We start from the raw sequence: 21260 nt of genomic DNA, 5'->3' as shown, positions 1-21260 counted from the left end.
ACTGGCAAACTAGAAACTGTGTCTGTTGATAAATATTGACATTTCAGTGCTGCGATTTGTTAATTTTTTATTAGAAAATCTTATGTCGTCCGGGATTGGTATTTGTCCCTGATTTTTGCGATATATAGTCCTTTACCTACTCCTTTGTGGATAAGGTGTGAGTGTATATTCTCTTATCATAGGCGCCGGGAGGGGGGTGCAAGGGGGTGCAAGGGCTCTCCACTGTCCACAACAAATCACAGTAAGAATAACTGAATGACAATGGGAACTATCAAGTACAGAGGTTTTATTATGGTTTAGTATATACAAATGGCCGTGCGATTTTTAGTGGAAAAAAAATATGATGTTATGTAGTACGTACTACAGTGTGTAGATGTAGATGCACCACCCTAAAACTATAACCTTGAAGGCGCCCATGTTTCTAAACTAAAGGAGTGAAAAATTGATACTTAGAACACTTAACCTTACCCGTCCACCGATCATATAGATCACCGATAGAGCATATCTACACTAATGTTATAAAGCAGAAAATTAGATTGTTTGAACGCGCCAGTCGCAGGAACTATTCAAACGATTTAAAATTTTCACTAAAAGGAAGAAGCTACATTGCTCCACAAATCAGAATGCTATAGACTACTTTTTATCCCAGAAAACTTTTTCACGCAGGCGGAGTCGCAGACAATAGATAGTCAATTATAAAGCGAAATCGATATCAATACGTGAAATGCGGTGTGTTATATAAGACAAATAGAATGGTGAGCCTTAGCCCGCAATCCGCCGCACTGTATGTCGCTAACTGAAACATCTTCATTGCGGATTTGGAAAACCACGGTTAAAAAAAGTAGCCTTATATTGTCTCATCTCTGAGTGTGCTATATATTATATATGCTAACCACTACATATTATTGTTTGATATGTAGTGGCTCTGTTACAGAACAGTGGCGAAGTCTTTATAGAATATTTATCATTAGAACGAAATGCAGATCGCATTTTATTTCAGTATATTTTGTTTCCGCGTGTTTTCCTTCATTGCAAATCAATAACAATTAATTTGTTATCGTACTATCATAGATGAAATTAATAACGGGATTTACTAAATTGTTAATATTTTTATATAAAACAATTTAGTAGGCTTATCAGTTGATCACAATCAATCCATAAGGAAAAATCAAATTAAATATCCATAAGGAAAACATGTGATCACACTTTACAAAATTATCTTCTTTATTAATATTTCACGTGTTAATACGTGTGTTATTCAGATCTAAAAGTAACATTTATTCTTACAGTTAAGGATTTCTTATATTTACACGAATATTAAACGTTGAAACAAAACTATTTACGGATTTTATCACGGTTGTTTATATTTTTATTTTATTTCCAAGTTACGAAGACTTTGCAGCCTTCATGGTCCCGGGGCGGACTGAATACTTTTATTGTCTAGTTTAAGGTTCAAATTGCATCAAAATTGTTCCAGTACGTTATCTGTGGGGACATGACACACAAACACTTCGTATACGTAACATTCCACTGCCCTACGCCATTGTACAATTCCCGCCATTGTTCTCTCGCACGTTGTAATTTCAACCGTTTGATTATTTCTACTTTCTAACATTTACGGTGTACACAATACAATCCGACAACATTGTTTTTTAATAACATTCGAATTGTCTATTACATAGGAACTACTATAATTGTGGGAATATATCTATACTATATGTATGTAGCTGTAGAGATTGTTTGCTGTTCTGTAGTTTGGATTATGTTTGTTTTATTAAATGCACGCCAAAATGACCCCACTGCACCTGATATTAAGTGGAATGGGTCTAATAGCATATCGACTGAAGACAATTACGCATCGACAGTCGACACAATTATGCCGGCCTTTTGGAATTAGGCATACTCAGGCTGATCCCAGAACGCGACTCACTTTCGTGGACCACTGTGGGGGTTTCACACCTGAGAGGGATGCGCACAGTGCGAGTTAGCACAGTTTACATACCAATTCTTATGAAGAAAACGTACGTACCCTTTAATTTTCTTTAACTATTGATCATTGAAGAGATTATTGTCTTATTCAGCTATAACCTATAATTCTCTGTGGGAAGAAACGAGGCGGTCTCATTCTCAAACTATAAAACCGAGCTATTAACTCCAAACATAATATTAGCTGTGTGAACTGAGGCACCTTTGCATATTGTAAAAGTCGGCAGTAAGCAGTTGGATACAGTTAAATAACCGTATCGTAAGTGCGAATTGAAAAACGACACATTTACCGCGTGCTTTTGGCTAGCAAAATTCACACTTAAATCGAGAATAAAGTTTTTTCTGACGAAGCGGCAATAGCCCAGTTAGGAGTGGAACGGACTGCCGAGACGAATGTCCGCGGGTTCAAATCCCCAGCGCACACACCTCTGACTTTTCTAAAATTATGTGTGTATTCTTTGTGAATTATCACTTGCTTTAACGGTGAACGGAATATCATGAGGAAACTTGCATACCTGAGAGGTTCTGTATAGGATTTTAGGGTTGTGTGAAGTCTACCAATCTGCACTTGGCCAGCGTAGCCTATTCCCTCTCAGTAGTAGAGGCCCGTGCCGATAAACTACAAGTTTTTTATGGGAAATAGACCAGATCTGACCTCATGTAAGGTAGAACACCTACCCTTATATATTTTTGTTGTCAGGCAGTAGAAGCAAACTATGTTTGTGTTCATTGGACATTAAAAATGTTACAAGGACTTTACGAGTTATCGTGAGTGCATGTCGGTAAAGTCCCTAATTTACTACACTAGAGTAAAAAACAAACAACAAACAAACAATTTAAAGTGATTTTTGTGTTTGATAATAAATAACAACAATTACCGAAAGCGATACGATCCCGATCGCATCTAAAATAGATCGTTATCAGTTTTTCGGAATACGCACGTCAATACAAAACGTTTGTGCTAATTTCGTGTCGCTATGCTTTGTTTGCGCGGAATTAAATCTTATTTTATATCTGTTATCTCAGCAAGTTATCTCTTATTTACTCGGGCTATTTTAGTTGCCCTTGTTTGCATCGCGAGCTATTTTCGAACTGTGTTTGTTGAATTGACAACGTATGTGATAACTGGTAGAGTCTTGTTTTAATTGATTAAACTGTGTATTGGAGATCGATATCGAATCGAATCTTTAAGCTATTAATAAGATACATAAAAAGTGCATATTCAGCACAATATTCATGTCACAAAAAAAAATAAACGCATTGAAATAAAACTATTTACGGATTTCATCGCGGTATTATATTCTAATTTTCTTCAGCCGTTTCGAAAACTGCAGCCTTTACGATCACGAAGCGAACCGAGGTGTCGGTCATCCGCAAGTAAAAGTTCATATCTACCTACATTTAACAATTATGAATTTTCTCTTTAACGCATATATGAACTATTCATCTACATGCACATATTTTACATAAAATTTTAAAAATGTTTGACCCCTTGGTTCAGTACACCCAGAGAAATGTGGGGAAGCATTTTTCTATTATTCATAATATAACATCGCGTGGCACAATGAACACTGACCATGTCAAATTATAATAATTTACCATCACCGCTTATAACCTATCGAACCAAAGATAAGATTTATTGAACGATCATATTTCAGAACTTTATCATTTTACGGCCATCATTATGATTCGGTTTAATATTTACGATTCGTGTGGAATTTTTGTATTTTCCATTGTTTATCAACATGGTTGTATGCGATACATGTGCTAATTAGGTTCGTCAAACTGAAATCAAAGCGGGTTGATGTAGTGGAACGTAGGCGGTGGGCCAATGATAGTTTATAATCAGTGAATGAAGTTAACGCAATTTGTTATCTATGGTAATGCAATTAAGCCGAGTCGGTGACAATATGTGATGTACCAGGTGACTGGGACTGAGGCATCGATACGTACCTGCCCGTGATTTTGTTGACAAAGTGTAACACGAGTGCGAAATACGGGTGGTCACTGGTGGTCTTTCATATGTGAGAGGTCGCATGCTTAGGTACCACCGCAACATCTATTTCTGCCGCCAAGCAGCTGTGTGTAGTCACTGTTGTGTTCCGGTTTTAAGGACATTGTAGCCAGTGTAACTACTGGATATAATAAGACTTAACATCGCATGTCTCAGGATGGCGAGCGCAGTGGAATACCAAACAATACTTTATAATTCAAAGTGTTGGATGGTGCTTCTACTGTTTATAGGCGGTCGTATCGCTTACCATCAAGCGTACGGTAAGCTCGTCTCGTCATTCAAAACACTAAAAAATAATAATTACCTTGAAAACGCGCTCTACTCGCGGTTTCATTAAACCCTACGCCTACCAAGATATCATAACCGTGTAAAGATAAAAATAGAATTCCGCTAAATTACAGTGAAGTGTTATTCGCCGTCGATCAGCGAACGCCTACGTTTTTCACGTTGTCAGTGACGTAGAGCATTGAAACAATTGGACGTGGTTTGGAAAAAAAAATCATGAAATAGTTACTTCTCTCCCCTACGGAGATGCGCGGGCGATGTAACATGACGCTAGTATTAGCTTTCGATATCTGTGTCGCTGTTTGTTAAAAGTTTCAGGTATTATGCGGTAAGTCTGGGCTGAGTCTTAATAATGTTGATACTTGATAATGATCTTTTAATATGTTTGAATTATTGGAACGGATATTAAATTTCGTTGAGAAAAGGAAGTAATGTAATTTCATAGATTTTTTTGAGGATTTAAATGTTATCTAGTTTTAAGTAAACTCTTAAAACTGTGCGTTCCGGTTTAGAAACTTCAATTGTTATTTAAAAATTCTATAGAGAATTCTCAGAAATCTCGCCACATTTATCTCTTTAAATTATTGTGTCCTTCATCTAAACCAAACACGTTTTACCTTGAAAGCATTGAAATATTGATTCATACACCCGGATATAGAGCGAGGGTTGATAACGAATAGACAGTTATCACGGGACTATCGCTAAAAAGCTGCGATTGTAAATCTGCACCTTATCAACAAGACAATAAAATACAATTTACAGGGAAACTAATGAAACTGAAAAGCTAAGTAACGACATTCCCGGCTTAACCCGCTATAAACATTGATAATAATAAATGAAAGATAGAAAGGATCAAACAAATTACAACGGCTTTATAATGCAAAAATTTTAATTACTTATTATCCGTGATAATACATAGGCTTTTGTGTGCTATTATGAGATTTTATTTGTCAAACGTTTTATTGTTTTAAAAGTACTTTGTTCATTTTGTGCGGATATTTTCTATGTCCGAGGTAAATTACAATTATATTACACTCGTTTTCAAGAAATGATCGCTATCTCAATCTTCAAACTGAGTCCAAGAGTGAACCAATCAAATTAACTCATTTGTAAACATTTCAAAAAATACTTTGTTCTAATTGGTCCATTTTTGTAAAAATTCGAAATAATCGATCGGGAATGAAAATGGCGGTTAATAGTTCAACTGTAGTTGAGAAGATTAGTGTAAAGTCGATATTCATCAAACCATTATTCAGAATCAAAATTTTTGTCATAAAACATTTCAAGAATAATTTTGTTAGTACCTAATCTTTGTAAGAAATCCAGTTGATTTTTAATTAGAATAATATTGTATGTGTGTTGTTTATTAAATAGAAAAATGTATCATGAATTACAATGTAGAGTACCAATGTACTCTTATTTACACACATGAATATCCTGTATCTCATTTAATATCTGAATATATTTCTAGAACAAGTATTTCTAGATGCCTTTTTATGTAATACCCGTAGTCCTTAATTGTATGATAATGTTATCAGTAAAGGTGACTTAACTGCAGCATAATGACAGTGATGACCTTTAGTGATCTCTTAATCCGGCGGGATCATTGTTCGCGCAGATTAAGTAATTATAAAAGATAAAGTTATAAAGGTACGGTCCCATCGCAACGACAAAATTGTCGCACGATACTCTAGCTAGACATTAGATGTACGATCGCAGAGTTAATCGCATTTGAAATTCAAATTTAAAAACTCTTATAGCGACTGTTTTAATCTGTATTGTTTGAAACTACACTTTTATAGTAAACAATTAGTTGTTTGTTTTAGATTATATAAGACGCAGTAATTAGTTATGTCTGTTAATACGTATAATAAATAACATTTAACAAAGGACAACCGCATTATGAGTAATGTAGTGTTGTTAATCGATTTTATCACGTTTTGTATTAATTCAACCGATAGAGCTATGATTTAGTATGGACAGTCGCTACGTGATTTACAAGCGGCTTTTTTTTGTGATGCACCTTTTTTTTAATCAGGTCTTCACCTTGCTAGTCGTAAAACTAAGCCAAATCAAAAAGTTTGTATCGCCAAAGGCACATTTGAGTGCGATACGGGTAGGTAGAATATAGATATTAGCTGATATATTCGTTTGGTGACTTAATCCAATCATGATATTTAGGCATGAATTTATCTGTAATGCACAAAACTAGTCTTACTGTAAAACCGTAACGATTATTTCAGGTAATTCCTTAACCGGTATCGACATGTCCGCAACATTTCCATCGGCTTTTCGCGGGCTTATCACAATTCACCCATATTTGTACTGAAACCGCGGCAGATAATTCGCGATAACAGACACTAATTAAACACCTCCGCGTCGTGAGTCGCCATTATTGCGCTTCAGTTTTAAACCAACCGCCGTGCCGGGCGGACGTGTCGAATTTATGTGAACTGGTTTTAGTGTACAAAAATGCCTACGGACGCTCTGGAGAGGTTCCTTGCTAAGCTGTTGAGGCTCGTAAGTAGCTTTTTTAAGTGTTTTTTTATGTATTTGATGCGTGATAACTCATGGAATATTCTGCTGTTTTTTTTTTTGTAAGATGATATTGTATGCCACAAAAAAAAAAAACATATTACTTATGCTAAAGTTGTACGTTTATTGTACTTTTATTTTTGGCGATTGGCATTTTTGGTAATACTGCAAGAATAGCCGGCGATGTTTTATTTATATCGCGTTGTTGGAAATTTTCTAGCGTTTATATTGCTTTAGCCTAAATACCGTCATCCCGAAGGAATTTCGACGGTATGCACCAGAATGTTTATATTATCAATAAACTGTTTTATGTTTTCTAAATTTAATTTAATTATTATTTTGCTTTAATAGGCGATACGCGTGAGTTAGTTAAAAATGAAATTAAATATGATGTTGCATAGAGATAGACGGATAAAAAAGGATAGGTTTTGCATTTTAAAACTATTAAATACTAACATTTTTGATATTAGAAATTAACGAATCGCATACTCACCGCCTATGTTAAACTGTAGTTCGTGTTGCCGTTTTGTAAATACTTTTACGATGAGTGCGCAACCTTTTTGGGAATGATTAATAATCGTGATCATTTTGGCATCGGATATGTGGTGAGAATAAATATTATAATAATTATAGTTAGAACTTACGCTGCCTTTTATTACCGTCGAAACTTTCCACGATATTATTTGCGTATGCAGTATAGTAAGAGTATACTGTCGTTTATTTGTTTTTAATTATGGGTTTTTCTGCTCAATATCAGCCCGTTAAATGTCAAAAGGCGCGCATCCTGGTATAAAGGGACCTTCTTGACTTTGGCAAAAGTGTCCCAAAGAAGCCAGTTACGTAAAAAAAATATATATATATAAAGGGACGAACTTAGTTAGCGAAATGTAGATTGTTACACCCCTACCTACCTCCGAAATGAAATGCGTGATGCTTATGTTTTATTGTATTTTACTAGCTTTATGTTTAAACTCTGTTTTCGGCGGCAAATTATTATATCAATTAGTTTTGTTTGATACAATGACCTTTCTAAACGTTATCTCTGTTACTAAGTTGATCGACCTTTGTCAAGGACAAAGTACATCTTTTTGATGGTTAATGATCGACGTTTCAATACGAGGATGTTCTCAGGGGAATAATTGATATAAATCTATGGCGTGAGAAGTAACTGATTTATATGTTTACTTAGAACAATAATATCGGATTTAAGAAGAGTTTTAATCAGATTAAATATGCCACGTGACCTTAAAAGTAAAGCTTTCATTTTTAAAAAAGTATTTTCATTACAAGGATGTACGTACGTATGTATGGCATGTAAATTGCAGAGTAGTAAACTTTATAATGCACTTAAGGTTTTGTAAGATTAAGTGATAACGTTTTATTCGTTAGGAATTTTTAGTTATCTTTGTTTTACGATGAAACAGGCTATACGTTTTAATTGTGAAACACCTATTAGCCTAGAAAGCATGGGCTCTTCATGTTAGGCTTTTTTGCGGACTAATCTAGATTACATTTTTTAGGCTGACTAGATATATTTGTGCAAAATGTAGTTGTGTAATTTTTAATGGGGTAAGTAATTCGGCTGTTTATAATGTATGTAATGTTTTCGACTGTCTAATGATTAGACGTTTGGTGGAACCGTATTGCAAAATACCGAACAGCAATTAGCAGATTGAGATTTAATTTGTAAATAAGTGAGGACTGCAAGGCTCTTTAAATAGTCCCAGAACGTTTATTAAAAATACAAAATATAGTCATGAGACGGTAATGTCAAAAAATTTCCTAAGACCAATAAAAACACACAGGAATACATAAAATATCAAAGTATTTGTAATAGGCATCGTTTCACACGTCGGCGCAAAAATTCCACGCGCAAAGAAAAACTAGTCATTTCAAGAAAAGAAACTGTGGCGTGGGTGTTCGTGTAAACTTTGTAATGTGCTAGCTATTACACGCGGGTACGCTCGCGTGACCCGTTTTAAAAAACAGCTTATGGATGTAAAATGATATATTATGGCCCATTGTTTCAAATGATTGGGAATCTTATTTTGTTTCGAAGCAGATCGCATGACTCGGCGTATTTTAATACTGTTTTTTAGCCAATATTCACATACACTGACGTCATATTAAGATATAAATCTCGTTTTTTGAGCATTAGGAGCTGCGAGAAACATTCAGTACCACAACATTGAGACCAGAATTGAATAATCGTAGATTACAAAACTTTTGTCTTAAGGAGGGAATCAAATTTGCGTTTTTACGATTTCCAGCGAGGCTATACTTTTTTCTCTAACCTTTCAATGTCCTCTAGGCTCAACGTTCAATTATCTACATAACTTTAAAAACAATTCAAATCACAGTTCTATTATGTAAACGTGACAATTTGTATATAAGAGCATATGTATTTGTGGTTTCTGCGCATGCCCCGATTGTGGTAAACAGATCGACCACAGAAGCTTGTCACTGTTCTTATATTATATAAATAGATTGACAGAGTGTAGACTCTATGTCTCTGGGTACAAACAATGAATGCCTTGTGGTATTAAAAATGTTTTGTAATTTTTAATGCCTTTATGTCGACTCAAAATGCGGCGATCGCCTAGTTGGGTGTGGAATGGACTATCGAGACGATTGTCTGCAGGTTCAAAATCCAAAGGCATGCACCTCTGACTTCTAAATGTATGTGTTTTATTTGTGGATTATCGCTTGCTTTATCTGTCAAAGAAACACAGTAACGATACCTGCATACCTGAGAAGTTGTCCATAGCCATTTCGAAGGTATATGAAATCTACCAACCCGCACTAGGCCAGCGTGGTGGACTGAGGCCTAAACACTCTCAATGGCAGAGGAGGCCCGTGCCCGACAGTGGGGCAGTATATAATACAGGACTGATATTATTATTATTATATTATGTGGTCTTTGATGATCTTAAGTTTTAGGTATATGTTTCTCTATAACTTTAAAAATGAGTCTCAAATAAATCAAAATAATGTTCCACTTTAATTGTCATTGACACATCGTATACTAGTCAATTCAATGTAATCTAATGACATTTTTGTGTATAATTTAATACCTAATTGTGTTACCGAAATTCTGCGGCGTCAAATTAGTTTTAATCCGCCTGGGACCATAGTTCTAGAATTTTTTGCCCAATAGATATTCCCTCATGGTTACTAGGAAATCATAACCAATAAAATGTATTCTCCCTGCACAATTTCCACTAAGTATTATCACTTATCATAATTACACAAACAGTTGTAAAACATAACATTAGGAGGAAAACATTGGCCACGGTTCGATCAAAGGGAGTTCGCAGAAACGACGCGATTCCTCAAATATTATTGTTTATGGATTTAAACCGGTTTTTATATAAATTGTTTACGTTTTTCATTAATCCAATATTGTTTTCCCGGTTGATATCTTTAAGTATCGTAATGCAGTTTTTAAGAATTTGAAATGACGCAGACGTTCTAAAGGAGATTTCTAAATGTGTACAAAATTCTAGATAGAATATGTGTTATAGAAATGGTATGTCAAAAAACATTTTTTTATGGTTTCAATATTTTTTATGGTTTTAATAATTCAACAATTGTTACACTAATCAAAATACAAAAGTACATTTTCAGTACATAATTTAAATAAGTGCACAATATAAAAAAGTGAACACTTCATGCATATAAAGAGTTCATATCATACCATTTCAAGTAAAAATTATACTGAACTTACTGACAGTTTGACTACTCCTAACAATAACTTTTTATGTTATCGTATTATATAATACTTTGTGAATATCATATGCAAATAGATCGTATATAAGAGACTATCAATTTAATAATACAAATGAGTTTACTGATATTCGGTAACCGGGTCGGTCGCTCTGTTCCGGTCTCCATTCATTCACAGGATGGGCGAGGTTGGAAAAGTGCCATGTTTTTATTGATCTCCTTTGTTGTATTTTTTTTTTCATTTATATCAGAAGTCAGGAAAAAAACCAAAGGATTTATTGAATAATGTTTTCGACATCTTCTTAAGTATAATATTGGATTGTACAATACTGATTGCAATTAAATGTGAAGCTTTAGGAAAAAAGATGTTAGGTATTTAGATTCCGGAAGAGATTATATCGCTACGAAAAATTTGGAAACCACAAATATTTTTAATATATTGTCTTTTTGCAAAAACCAGGATCATATTATTATATTTAAACAGCTGTGCCCGCGACTTCGCCCGCGTGGAAATCAGCGTGTCACAAAGTTTTTGCCGCGTAAATCCCGACCCGCGAGATTTTTACAACCACGTGACCTCTTCAACAGTAGCCCTTTTATTTCAGTCAATTTACATAAACCCGTCCTCAAGATTTGCACTATCTTTTTCTATTAAAAACCGTACAAAAATCCGTTCAGTAAATTTGAGAAAATCGATCACATACAGACAGATAGCTTTTGCGGATTTTGTTTTATAATATAGATTTCTGGGAATATTGATTTTCCTTTGTAGTTTAGGTATCAACTGCTACTGTCACAACTCACATTACACATTTAATTTATCAACAAACACACAAACAAATGTGTCACGTACATGTTCTCTCTGACAGTGAGTCATCCCATTCATATGTTTTTATCGGGAGCGGGCGCGATCCGCGGGCGGCGCCGGCGCAGCGTGCGTGGGCGCCGGTGAAAATATGCGGCCGTCAAAACTGTTTTAGAGCCGGATGTGCGAAGATTATTTGTTTGGATACCGGTTAATTAGACTCTTCTATTTGGATGTTTTTTTTTTTATTGTAAAAGTGGAGAACATTTTATACTTACTTAAAAGTTAAATTTCATGTTCTTATTCTTAAAAATATATTTTTAAATACGTTTATCTAATTGCTATAACTACTTGAATAAATCACTTTGTCGAAACTAAATATAAAACGGAACCAAATGTTATAAAAGTTGAAGATTTATTTTTCGAGTTGGTAATTTATTTCCGTCGTTAAAACAAGTTATGCCGGTTTAAAAGGTTTCTAAACTCTCATAACCACTAACTGCGAGTGGAAATATCACTTTCACTTGACGCGACGTGTTTAATTATTTTTTAATTTGTGGTACTAACGATAACGTGTTTTACTTATTGAGTTTTTTTAGCTAAAACCTTTAAAATATAAAGTTTGGTCATTCACAAACACACGCACACACATGCGCGTAATAGGCAGAAGTGCAAATGATGCACTCACTTTCCGCCACGTGTATTCCGTCCCATGATATGTTAGGGGGCGAGTCTATCGCCATATCTGAAAAAGAAAAACCTAAATGTTTTGGTAACTATACTCTGTTATATATTTATTAGATTTTAAATCATTGTTACGTAGCTTTGAATGTAGAATTACATTCTCTACCTCCATACTTCGTCTTTAATAATTAAGTCAACGAAATAGATTAAAAAAAATGCTAGTTTAACTCCTATCCCAAACAAAACATATCATTTCGCAAGTCATAAATAAAGACATTTCTTATAGGATTTATAAATAATTGGTCAAATTCTTAGGAACAGTTCAGTAAGTGTTTATTTTAAAACCATTTCAAACGCAATTTCTTGATGTAACTGATTCATAATTTGAAGAATTCGACGTTTACATTAATATATTGTTAATGCGCGTCATTAATTATTTATTTAATATTACGTTATATTTTTCCCGCGGGTCTGCCCGAGTAATTATCGAGATAAATCATTGTAACAGCCTATATTTGTTCTTAAGTTTGGTTTAGACTGTGACACAATACACTGGACACTGAGTGTACACACCCCTAGTGTCCATGTGTGAATACGTGGTGTCTTATGTATTATATTATATATGTCTTACACATTTAACATTGTATCGTAGCGAAAACCAACCATGAGAGTTTGGATTATCCCTTTACAAAAACTCCATCAAAATCAGTTTAGCTGTTTAACAGTTACGTAAAAGACACTTTCATTCATTAAAGTATCTAGTTACAAATTTATAAATGAATTGTTTTACAATTGCTTCGGTGACGTAGTTGTATTACAGTACTACTGCAGTGTTGAGGTCTCGGGTTAGATTTCCGGATAGGGCAGTGATTTTGGATTATTCTACTGAAATGTCTTGAAATTTGTGCCCGATATGACGATAGGCTCCTCCCCTGTCACAACATAAGCGGAATACACACAAGGGCAAGTAGGTGTATCAGTTGCGTCTCTGCCTACCTCTCCGGGAGAAAACGCGTGAGTGCGTGTATGTTGTTTTAAGGAAAGTTTTATTACTACATATGTATTTTTTCCTTCCTTTTATAATAGTGGGTTTTTCTCGGTAGTATTTTGAACAATTTCAGCTTTCGACTACCTAAAATACCGATACGTAATAATTTTGATCAACCGGAATATTATTTTTTGGCGTATATACTTGTAGTCTTACTACCTGTTAAGTTTTGAGAAGAACAGCGAGCTTTGCTAGCTGCAAATGGCTCGTTACGTCTCTGATTACCCCTTTATGGAGAAAAAAGTGAACATATACGTAGATCACAACATGTCTTAACTTCAAAAAAAAACAATGCTAACATATAGTAAATAACATTAAATTTATTTACAATTTAACTCAACACTTACATATTTTAGTATTATTACCAATAACATATGATATAGCATTCATAACAATATATAAGTGCTATATAATATACATATATAATGCCTAATCAATACGAAGATCGATGAGACGTTAACTTTCAGGCGTGCTTTGAAAACCGTGTCTGACTGCTTGACTACATTAATTGTCAACATTACTGCTGGTCCTTCACGTTTTCAGATGCTTACAGGAAAATTAGTATGGAAATTAAAGATATTGCCGCCTATTTTGTCTGACAAATGTTAGCACATAACTTGATGGAATTATTATCTTGAAAATGGCTTTGTAAATTTAATTTTAAATTAAATGACAAAGCCACGCCTCCCTGTAATTGTAGTATTACTACGCAGTAATCTGTAATGGCGTCAACACAAATCATGAACAGGTAAATAAACATAATATTTATCCGTTCAGAAACTAAAAGTTTAAAATGTAACTACACGCGTTAATTATTCACGGATTTGTGGCATTCTTAATTTAAAATTTGTTTTTTTTTTTATTAGTCCTTAAACGTAAACGGGGACAGTATCAAATTCCGAAACAATACCACCCGACATCCAACAACCTTAATGTGCCATTGATTGTAGTTTATGGTTCGCGCCTACGTGCCTCGGTTGACGTCAGCGTGTCCTGAATGCGGGTCCCCTGTCCCCTGGCGATTCGCTTGAAACCAATGGACGATAGCCAGAAATGATAACTGTCCCATTACGGGCCTGTGGCATAACATGTGACGCGTCTTATGTTCGGGCGTAATTGGTAGGATGTAGCGGGAGCGGATGGCGGGAAGTGCATATTATTTATGAGCGTTTTGTGCATATCTGCCTACATATATCAAGAATTACCACAACATAACTGTATGAGGTAACAAGGTAGCGATAGGAAATTATTTAAATATAATTTTCATTGCTAAATCAATTAATAAAATTTGTAGCGATAACTTCATTTCTGAGGCGCCAGGTACAATTTCCATGTTTACCAAGTGCCTAATATTTGTAATAGTATGTCAATGATATAATGATAATCAACAAAAAAAAAACTAAAGAAGCTGCGACCTATTTGAACCTGGGACTTTTCCACAATCTATTCCGCTGCTCACTAAACAATTGCCGCTGTCTGTCCTTGGTCCGAAGGTACAAACCGCGATATTCCAATAAATTGGACCGTCCCATTCTCGCCGGAAACTGTTTAGTTGGCGTTGTGTATTGTTATTGTAATTTCGCATTGTGTGAGTGAGGATGACTAGGCCTCTGTACTCGGGAGTGCACAGTCTGTTGACGTCGCTCGAGGCAACAGCGCGTTATCCTCTTTTGAAAAAAGAATTTAAAAAAATAATAGTGGCAAGTGATTTCAGTTGTCGAACTTTTTTTATAATAGTGCAGTGGCCAGTTACATTCGTATTTCGAACTTTTTTCAAATTGATAATTTTTTAAGTGTTTTTGGGACAGTGTTGTTAAATAATAGTAATAATAAAGTTTGATAAAATGTGCCGTTGAATTGTTTGTGAAAATGGTTGTATGGTATCTGGCGGACATTAAAGAGGAGGTAATTGTGTTGAAAATGTGTTTTTTCTTACAATAATGTGCGTCGACTATGAGTATTTCTTTATCTTTTATTATTTAATATAACTGGAGAGTAATATGTTACTAAAGAAAGGAGGTAAATGGTCAAGTAGGTCTTTTAATTATGAATAATCACCACTCCACATAACCAAAGGTATTGTGAATGCATTGAAGGTATTCAAAAGGGAAAAATGAGAGTTCAAAAGGAAATTTTACTGAACTTCTAACAATCCCCTGTTAACATAAAATAAACAGAATTTATCTCTTTCCCTATTGTATTACTAGTAACTTATTAAGTATTTAATTACGTAATATTTTATTAATGTTACCTATAACGCAGGACGGGCTTCCCCGTTTAAGTCAGGTTGAAATAAAAATGAGAGGACGTCGAGACGGCCGGATTCGTTTCCTTTTGAGAAATCGAAGCCGGATTTATAATGGATTATTTATACCACAAAAGACCTTAGAACGTGGGAAAGATATCTTGTCATTTAATTTTTACCCAACTACGTCGAAGCTAGAAAAGCAAGCAACTATGTTTAAGTTGGATATACATTATAGTCTTATTTCGTGGTCTTCAGTCATTTTTTTCAAACGGGTTTAAGTTATTGTATGGTGATAAGAGAGTTAAACCTAAACTTCTGATCGATTCGTGATCGTCCTCGCCGCGGGCTACACACTTCCCCAAGCTTGTTGAACGACTTGACGCCTGTCTGAAGTGACTACCCTTAGAGTGTCCATTGCCTGTCAATTGCTGTTGAAAAACCCATACAAAATATCTCTCGACATATTGGCTGACTCCTGTCATCCTATATCTTAATGCTTCTGTTCAGCCAAGGATCTATATTCATAATATGATTGTTTACATCCAATATGTTTTACTCGGGGAAGGAAAATAAAAACAATATTCAGATATTAATTGAACCACATTTCGATGAATTATTCATTGCTTACTCTTGTATCTAATGTTAACGTTTTTTTATATATTTGTGTCCTATTTTTCCCCGTTTGTTCAACTCTTAAAATTGATAGTGAGTGATGCAGCGTTCCATTAGAGATGTATTAATTACAGTAGGTTAACTTATTGTTAGTAATTGTTTAAGTACATCATTTGAAACATATACAACCGTAAACCGAAAAAAAACTTTAGGTAAATCAAGTTGAATATAACCAAAGCATCGAAACTTGTCTGCGTCACTTATGAAAATATCCATTGCAAATGCATACAATAACAGACATTGTAACAATCTACGTATACAATGACCCACATTATCAAACAATTTCATAAGCTAATGATATCTTTAAAAAAACCATATCACGCGGTCACATGTAGACAGAGTGGGCTTTTCTGTACACACTGTCCGTCAAGATATAAAAATTTCGCACTGCTTCCGACGTGCTCAAACACGAATGATCACATATTTGATATTACACATGGTTATTTGCACGAACAATGTGTATAGGGTTGTCACGCGTTTGGAACAGTATTACAGGAAAATAGTACTTATTAGTAAAACATTAGGAAATTAACATCGATAAAGAGAGAAGAAATTTACTGGTTGTAGGTGCCACCGTAATTTCTATTTCTTCCGCCAAGGAGCAGTGTGTAGGCACTGTTGTGTTCCGGTTTGAAGGACATTGTAGCCAGTGTAACTAATGGATATAATGAGATTTAACATCTTACGTCTCAGGATGGCGAGCGCTGTGGAATGCCAAACAATACTTTATAATTCTAAGTGTTTCATGGTGTTTCTACTATTTATGGGCGGTCGCTTACCATCAAGCGAACGGCAAGCTCGTCTCGTCATTCAAAACAATAAAAAAAGAAGTCTAAAACATCTATCATATAAAAAGGCTTGTTCGAGGATAATAAAATTATGTATTGAAATTCTCATTGATCTTATCGCGTTCTGAAAGCATCTATAATACGTAAAAATTACCTTTATGGTCCTTGATAAATGGTTTAGAATTGATAAAAGATATTTTATTCCGCTAGTATCGCAGCCCTGCTGTAGTGCGAGATGTTTGGCCGACTCGTTAAGTTGGTGTAGTTTTTCCTGTGACCGAGTTAAAGTGGAATCTTTTAGATGTCGTCATTAACCTGTTTTACATTTGTTTAATTAAGCTACAGTTTGTATATTATGAAGCTACGAATGAATACTCTTTCACCTACTCTAATATAATATTAGCCCTGTTTTTCACACTGTCACACTGCTGGGCACGGGCCTCCTCTACGACTGAAAGTGATTAGGCCTTACCTCAAAATTGCTATAGAGAATGTCTCAGGTATGCAGGTTTCCTCACGATATTTTCCTTCACCGTTAAAGCAAGCGATAATTCACAAAGAATACACACATAATTTTAGAAAAGTCCGTGGTGTGTGCCCTTCGGTTTTGAACTTGCGAATATTCGTTCCGGCAGTCCGTTCCACACCTAAAAAGGCTATCGCCGCTTTCATTCGTACGATTTTTCATTTACATATCTTAATACTTGTCTTCTACTTGGACATCTGCAATAATAAACACCTCACTGCGCATTACGATTCAAAAACTATGTTCTTACAGATGTCGTAGATCTGTTCATAGTTTTCCGTGAGAACCCTTGAGTGTGGAACCTTGATAATTATCAGAAAAAATAATAGTAACAAACGAAATCTATTTAGATCAAAATTCCATTTGTCTAGTGTTATCACTAAGGCCACGCTATCAAGGAACCGTGGTCTGTATCTACCTCAATTGTAATCGTAATTACTTCCTCAACCATTCGCTTGTAATTTAAGTTGTTTACTATGATTACTTCCCGAAAAATCTTAATTCCGTGAATACAGCGTTTTATTTAATCGTCCAAATCTAAAATTCTCAAAAATTCTGAAAAATATACATAACTTGAAAACTATGAAAAATCGCGGAACATACATGGAGGTGATTCGGATACCCTAAGGGTGCTCTATCTCTGGACCTCCGCTTGACACTATTTTCTGGGACACCCTGTATGCATACGTTCTCAAGCAAACTGTGTTCATGGCTGAATTAACTGTACTTAGTGCATATTTAACTTGCGTTTGAAGCGCGTCATCAGCACTTCTTTAAAAGAATAATTAGCGTTGTTCCTTATTACTTATTGTTGTGACAATATCTGCTTATGTCTACCTCGCTAAGTGTCAATTTGTGTCCATATTTTAGCCGTTTGTAAGTATAAAATCTAACAGGTCTTCTCTGTTTGTCCACAGAGCGAACAGTCATCGCCGTTCCGCCGCTGGACGACCGGCAGCGGCACGGGCAGCTCCTACCGCCACCACGACCATCGCACCATGTATAACAAGGTAACCAATTAATGGAAAATATTTATCCCATAAACGATATAATAGTCGGCAACCAACTTGAATAACTTACGTTAGTGTAAGTAACAGTGGCGAAACGTGAATTTTTCCGAAAAGTAATTCGACACAACATTAAAATTAAACTATTTTGAGCCCCCCCGTGACCACTAAGGTTGCAGTCTTCGAAATGTTGGGAGAAAAATTAAAATATTAATACCGCGATAAAATCCGAAAAATATTTTAATTTTAATGTCTAACATTCGCGTAAACATAAGAAATCCAACACAACATATTGGTACTTACGTGCATAAATGCGGTCTGCAAATCGTTGTCATGATAATTAGATTCTATATAAATTGTACATGAAGGGAAGCCGATATAAATCGAGAATTTTGGACCCTGCGCCACTGATGCTACACTTAGGTTAAAATCCATCACGCGGTAGTGTTATAAAGTTTGTTGGCTTCATACTTATAATATCTATGGAATATTTGTGATCTTGTGGTCTATTTTCTTCCGTTGCATTTAAAAATTAATTCTTAAAACTAAATATGGCGATTTGCCACGTCAATTTTTTACTACACCAAGTAATAGAAGATGCATTAGTAAATTCCTCAACGACATACGATTTACTATGAAACAAAGCACGTAATGTATATTAATAAAACTTTACCGAGTACATGACCGTGATGTGACCTAATTTTGAAAACTTTGTGGTCAGTATTAGCTAAAGCGTGAATGACTCGCGCTGACTTATTTCATTGATGCATTCATGACCTTACTTTGTTTTAAATATATTTTTCTTTGGACCTACTATCGGACTACACACAAATAAATCGACTGACTTTGTTCGTAAAATTACTTGTCGTCAGAATTAATTTGACAAACAATTGTTAAATTGCCCTTCAAAAAAGTTGATATTTTCACTTTCCATATTTCATCGGTAGGTCCACTCTAGACATTATTTGAAAATTACATAGATATTCCTACGACAAGATTTTGACGATTTTAATTTTTTAATTACGTTATTTTAAAGTGTCTATGTAATATATCACTGTGGTGGCTTAGGGTTTTTCTGAACCTTTCCAACCTTTTTGGGTCTTTCTGAAATGAAGGGAACTCGACACAACATATATACGTATTAATATGCATGAATGCTTACTATCAGCAAATCTTTCTAATGATAAATAGATTCTCCATAAATTCTACAAAAAGGTAACCCGCGGCAAAAATTGGGTTATATGGACTTTTTGCCACTGTCATACTGTGTAAGTAGAAATGATGCCACAAATTGGTGAGTGCGAGGCTCAAATGCTTCGTAGTCAGTTGTTGAATGGGCTAAAGTAAACGCATCTTGTGATGGCTATAAGAGTGTATAAACCGCCGGTACCAGTGCAGACCTGTGGGACTGGGTATAGCATTCTGACACGTATAATTATATAAATATGGTAGATTATTTTTTTAATCGCTTCATGTAGGTTTGATTCCTAGATCATCACTTTGCTAACATGAGTTCTAGAGTACTTTGTGTAGGTTTTCTAATATGATTTCCAGAAGAGGTTAATGTTAGGCAGGCAACTTTTCCTTAAAAGTAAAGAGGATACGCTACGTGCTTGAAAAAATTGTTTTGAGATCCTAAATTGTAATAGAATAATGTTAATACATAATAATATGCCGGCATAATTGTATCAACTGGCAAGTGATATTCATGAACTCTCTCGTCGGTCGACATTATATCTGAAGTTAACTCAGCCTGCCATCAGGTACAGTGAGGTCACTTTGCCTTGCTTTATGAAAGAACAAAGAGTAACGTATGCGTACCATCTTACACTAGATCAAAGCATTGGGATAAAAAATTACCCTCACATGAACGAATGAATTCACTAGAATTTCACAATCGAAATGCCTGTACAAACAATGCCCATTATGTAATCATGGATTAACATTTAGTATTGATATAGCAAAGTAAATGTTTAATAAGTGAACAACTTAATGATTCCAAAGTCTATACGGGTGGTCCGGTCGTAACTGGTTGCAATATCTATAAAACTATAATCAAATATTTGTATAGTAAAGTATGATTACTACATTGTAGTGCAATGTCTGGTAATGTTTCGTAATTTGAATTTCTAGGGGGTATTCTAAATAAGATGCATATCGCTGGCTTGATATAACAAGGTCCTATGTATTTGATGTGCAAATTGAATTACATAATCAAATTATTCTGTGTTTTTAGTGAAAATTTTCAATAATACCGAAAGGTACTTAAATAAAGGGCAAATCATGAATTATTATTTTCCAATTTTTACTAATAACACACATAACTTTGTAAGTTAGTAAGCCAGCGATATGTCAAATATATGAATTACTAGACACTCAAGGATAATTGAGTTTCTAACTGGTAAAGAAATTATCAGAATCGGCTCAGAAGTTTTAGAAATTACTCACGGCATTCAAACTTAAAAATTATACTCTTTATTAAATAACTTAAATGAAATGAAATAATTTATTTGAACCTGTAAAATGTTATACATTATTTATCATGAAATAGCTTATTTTTAATAACCCTGTAATGGTCTCGGTAATCCAGTCTACCATTTTATATCTCGCTAAACATCTAACACACGATAGCAAACCTAGTTGTGAAACTTTTCCAATGAAAACAATAATATGCACCAGTTTTGCATATCACGATGAAACGCGGTTGAATGTTTGTATTGGATACGTGACGGTGAGAACATACCTGATGCAATTGTTTGCATGTTTATATAGAAATGTAGACGAAAATATTGACTATCTGTTGCAATAATATGACATAGAATTGTGATCTAATTTAAATGTAATAAGGTTTTTTGAGATGCAGTAGATTTTCTTCAGTTGTCATTTTTAGGATACCTAAAATATAAATTAAAAGTATTAATTAAATTTTTTGATTG

At 34.7% G+C, this 21260-nt stretch overlaps 1 protein-coding gene across 1 annotated transcript in view; it reads left to right on the top strand.

Moving 5' to 3' along the window:
* The window catches only part of LOC115453230 (regulator of G-protein signaling loco), a 103228-nt gene that overhangs the window by 76498 nt on the left and 5470 nt on the right, over positions 1 to 21260 (top strand). The window contains exon 4 of the mRNA XM_037446223.1: positions 18235 to 18327. Coding sequence (XP_037302120.1) covers positions 18235 to 18327 — 93 coding nt within the window. The remainder of the gene's footprint in view (positions 1 to 18234; positions 18328 to 21260) is intronic.

The sequence above is a fragment of the Manduca sexta genome, chromosome 6 (assembly GCF_014839805.1).
Source record: "Manduca sexta isolate Smith_Timp_Sample1 chromosome 6, JHU_Msex_v1.0, whole genome shotgun sequence".
Lineage (NCBI taxonomy): Eukaryota > Metazoa > Arthropoda > Insecta > Lepidoptera > Sphingidae > Manduca > Manduca sexta.
Note: the sequence above shows the minus strand (reverse complement) of the source record. Positions and strands in the feature narration are given on the sequence as shown.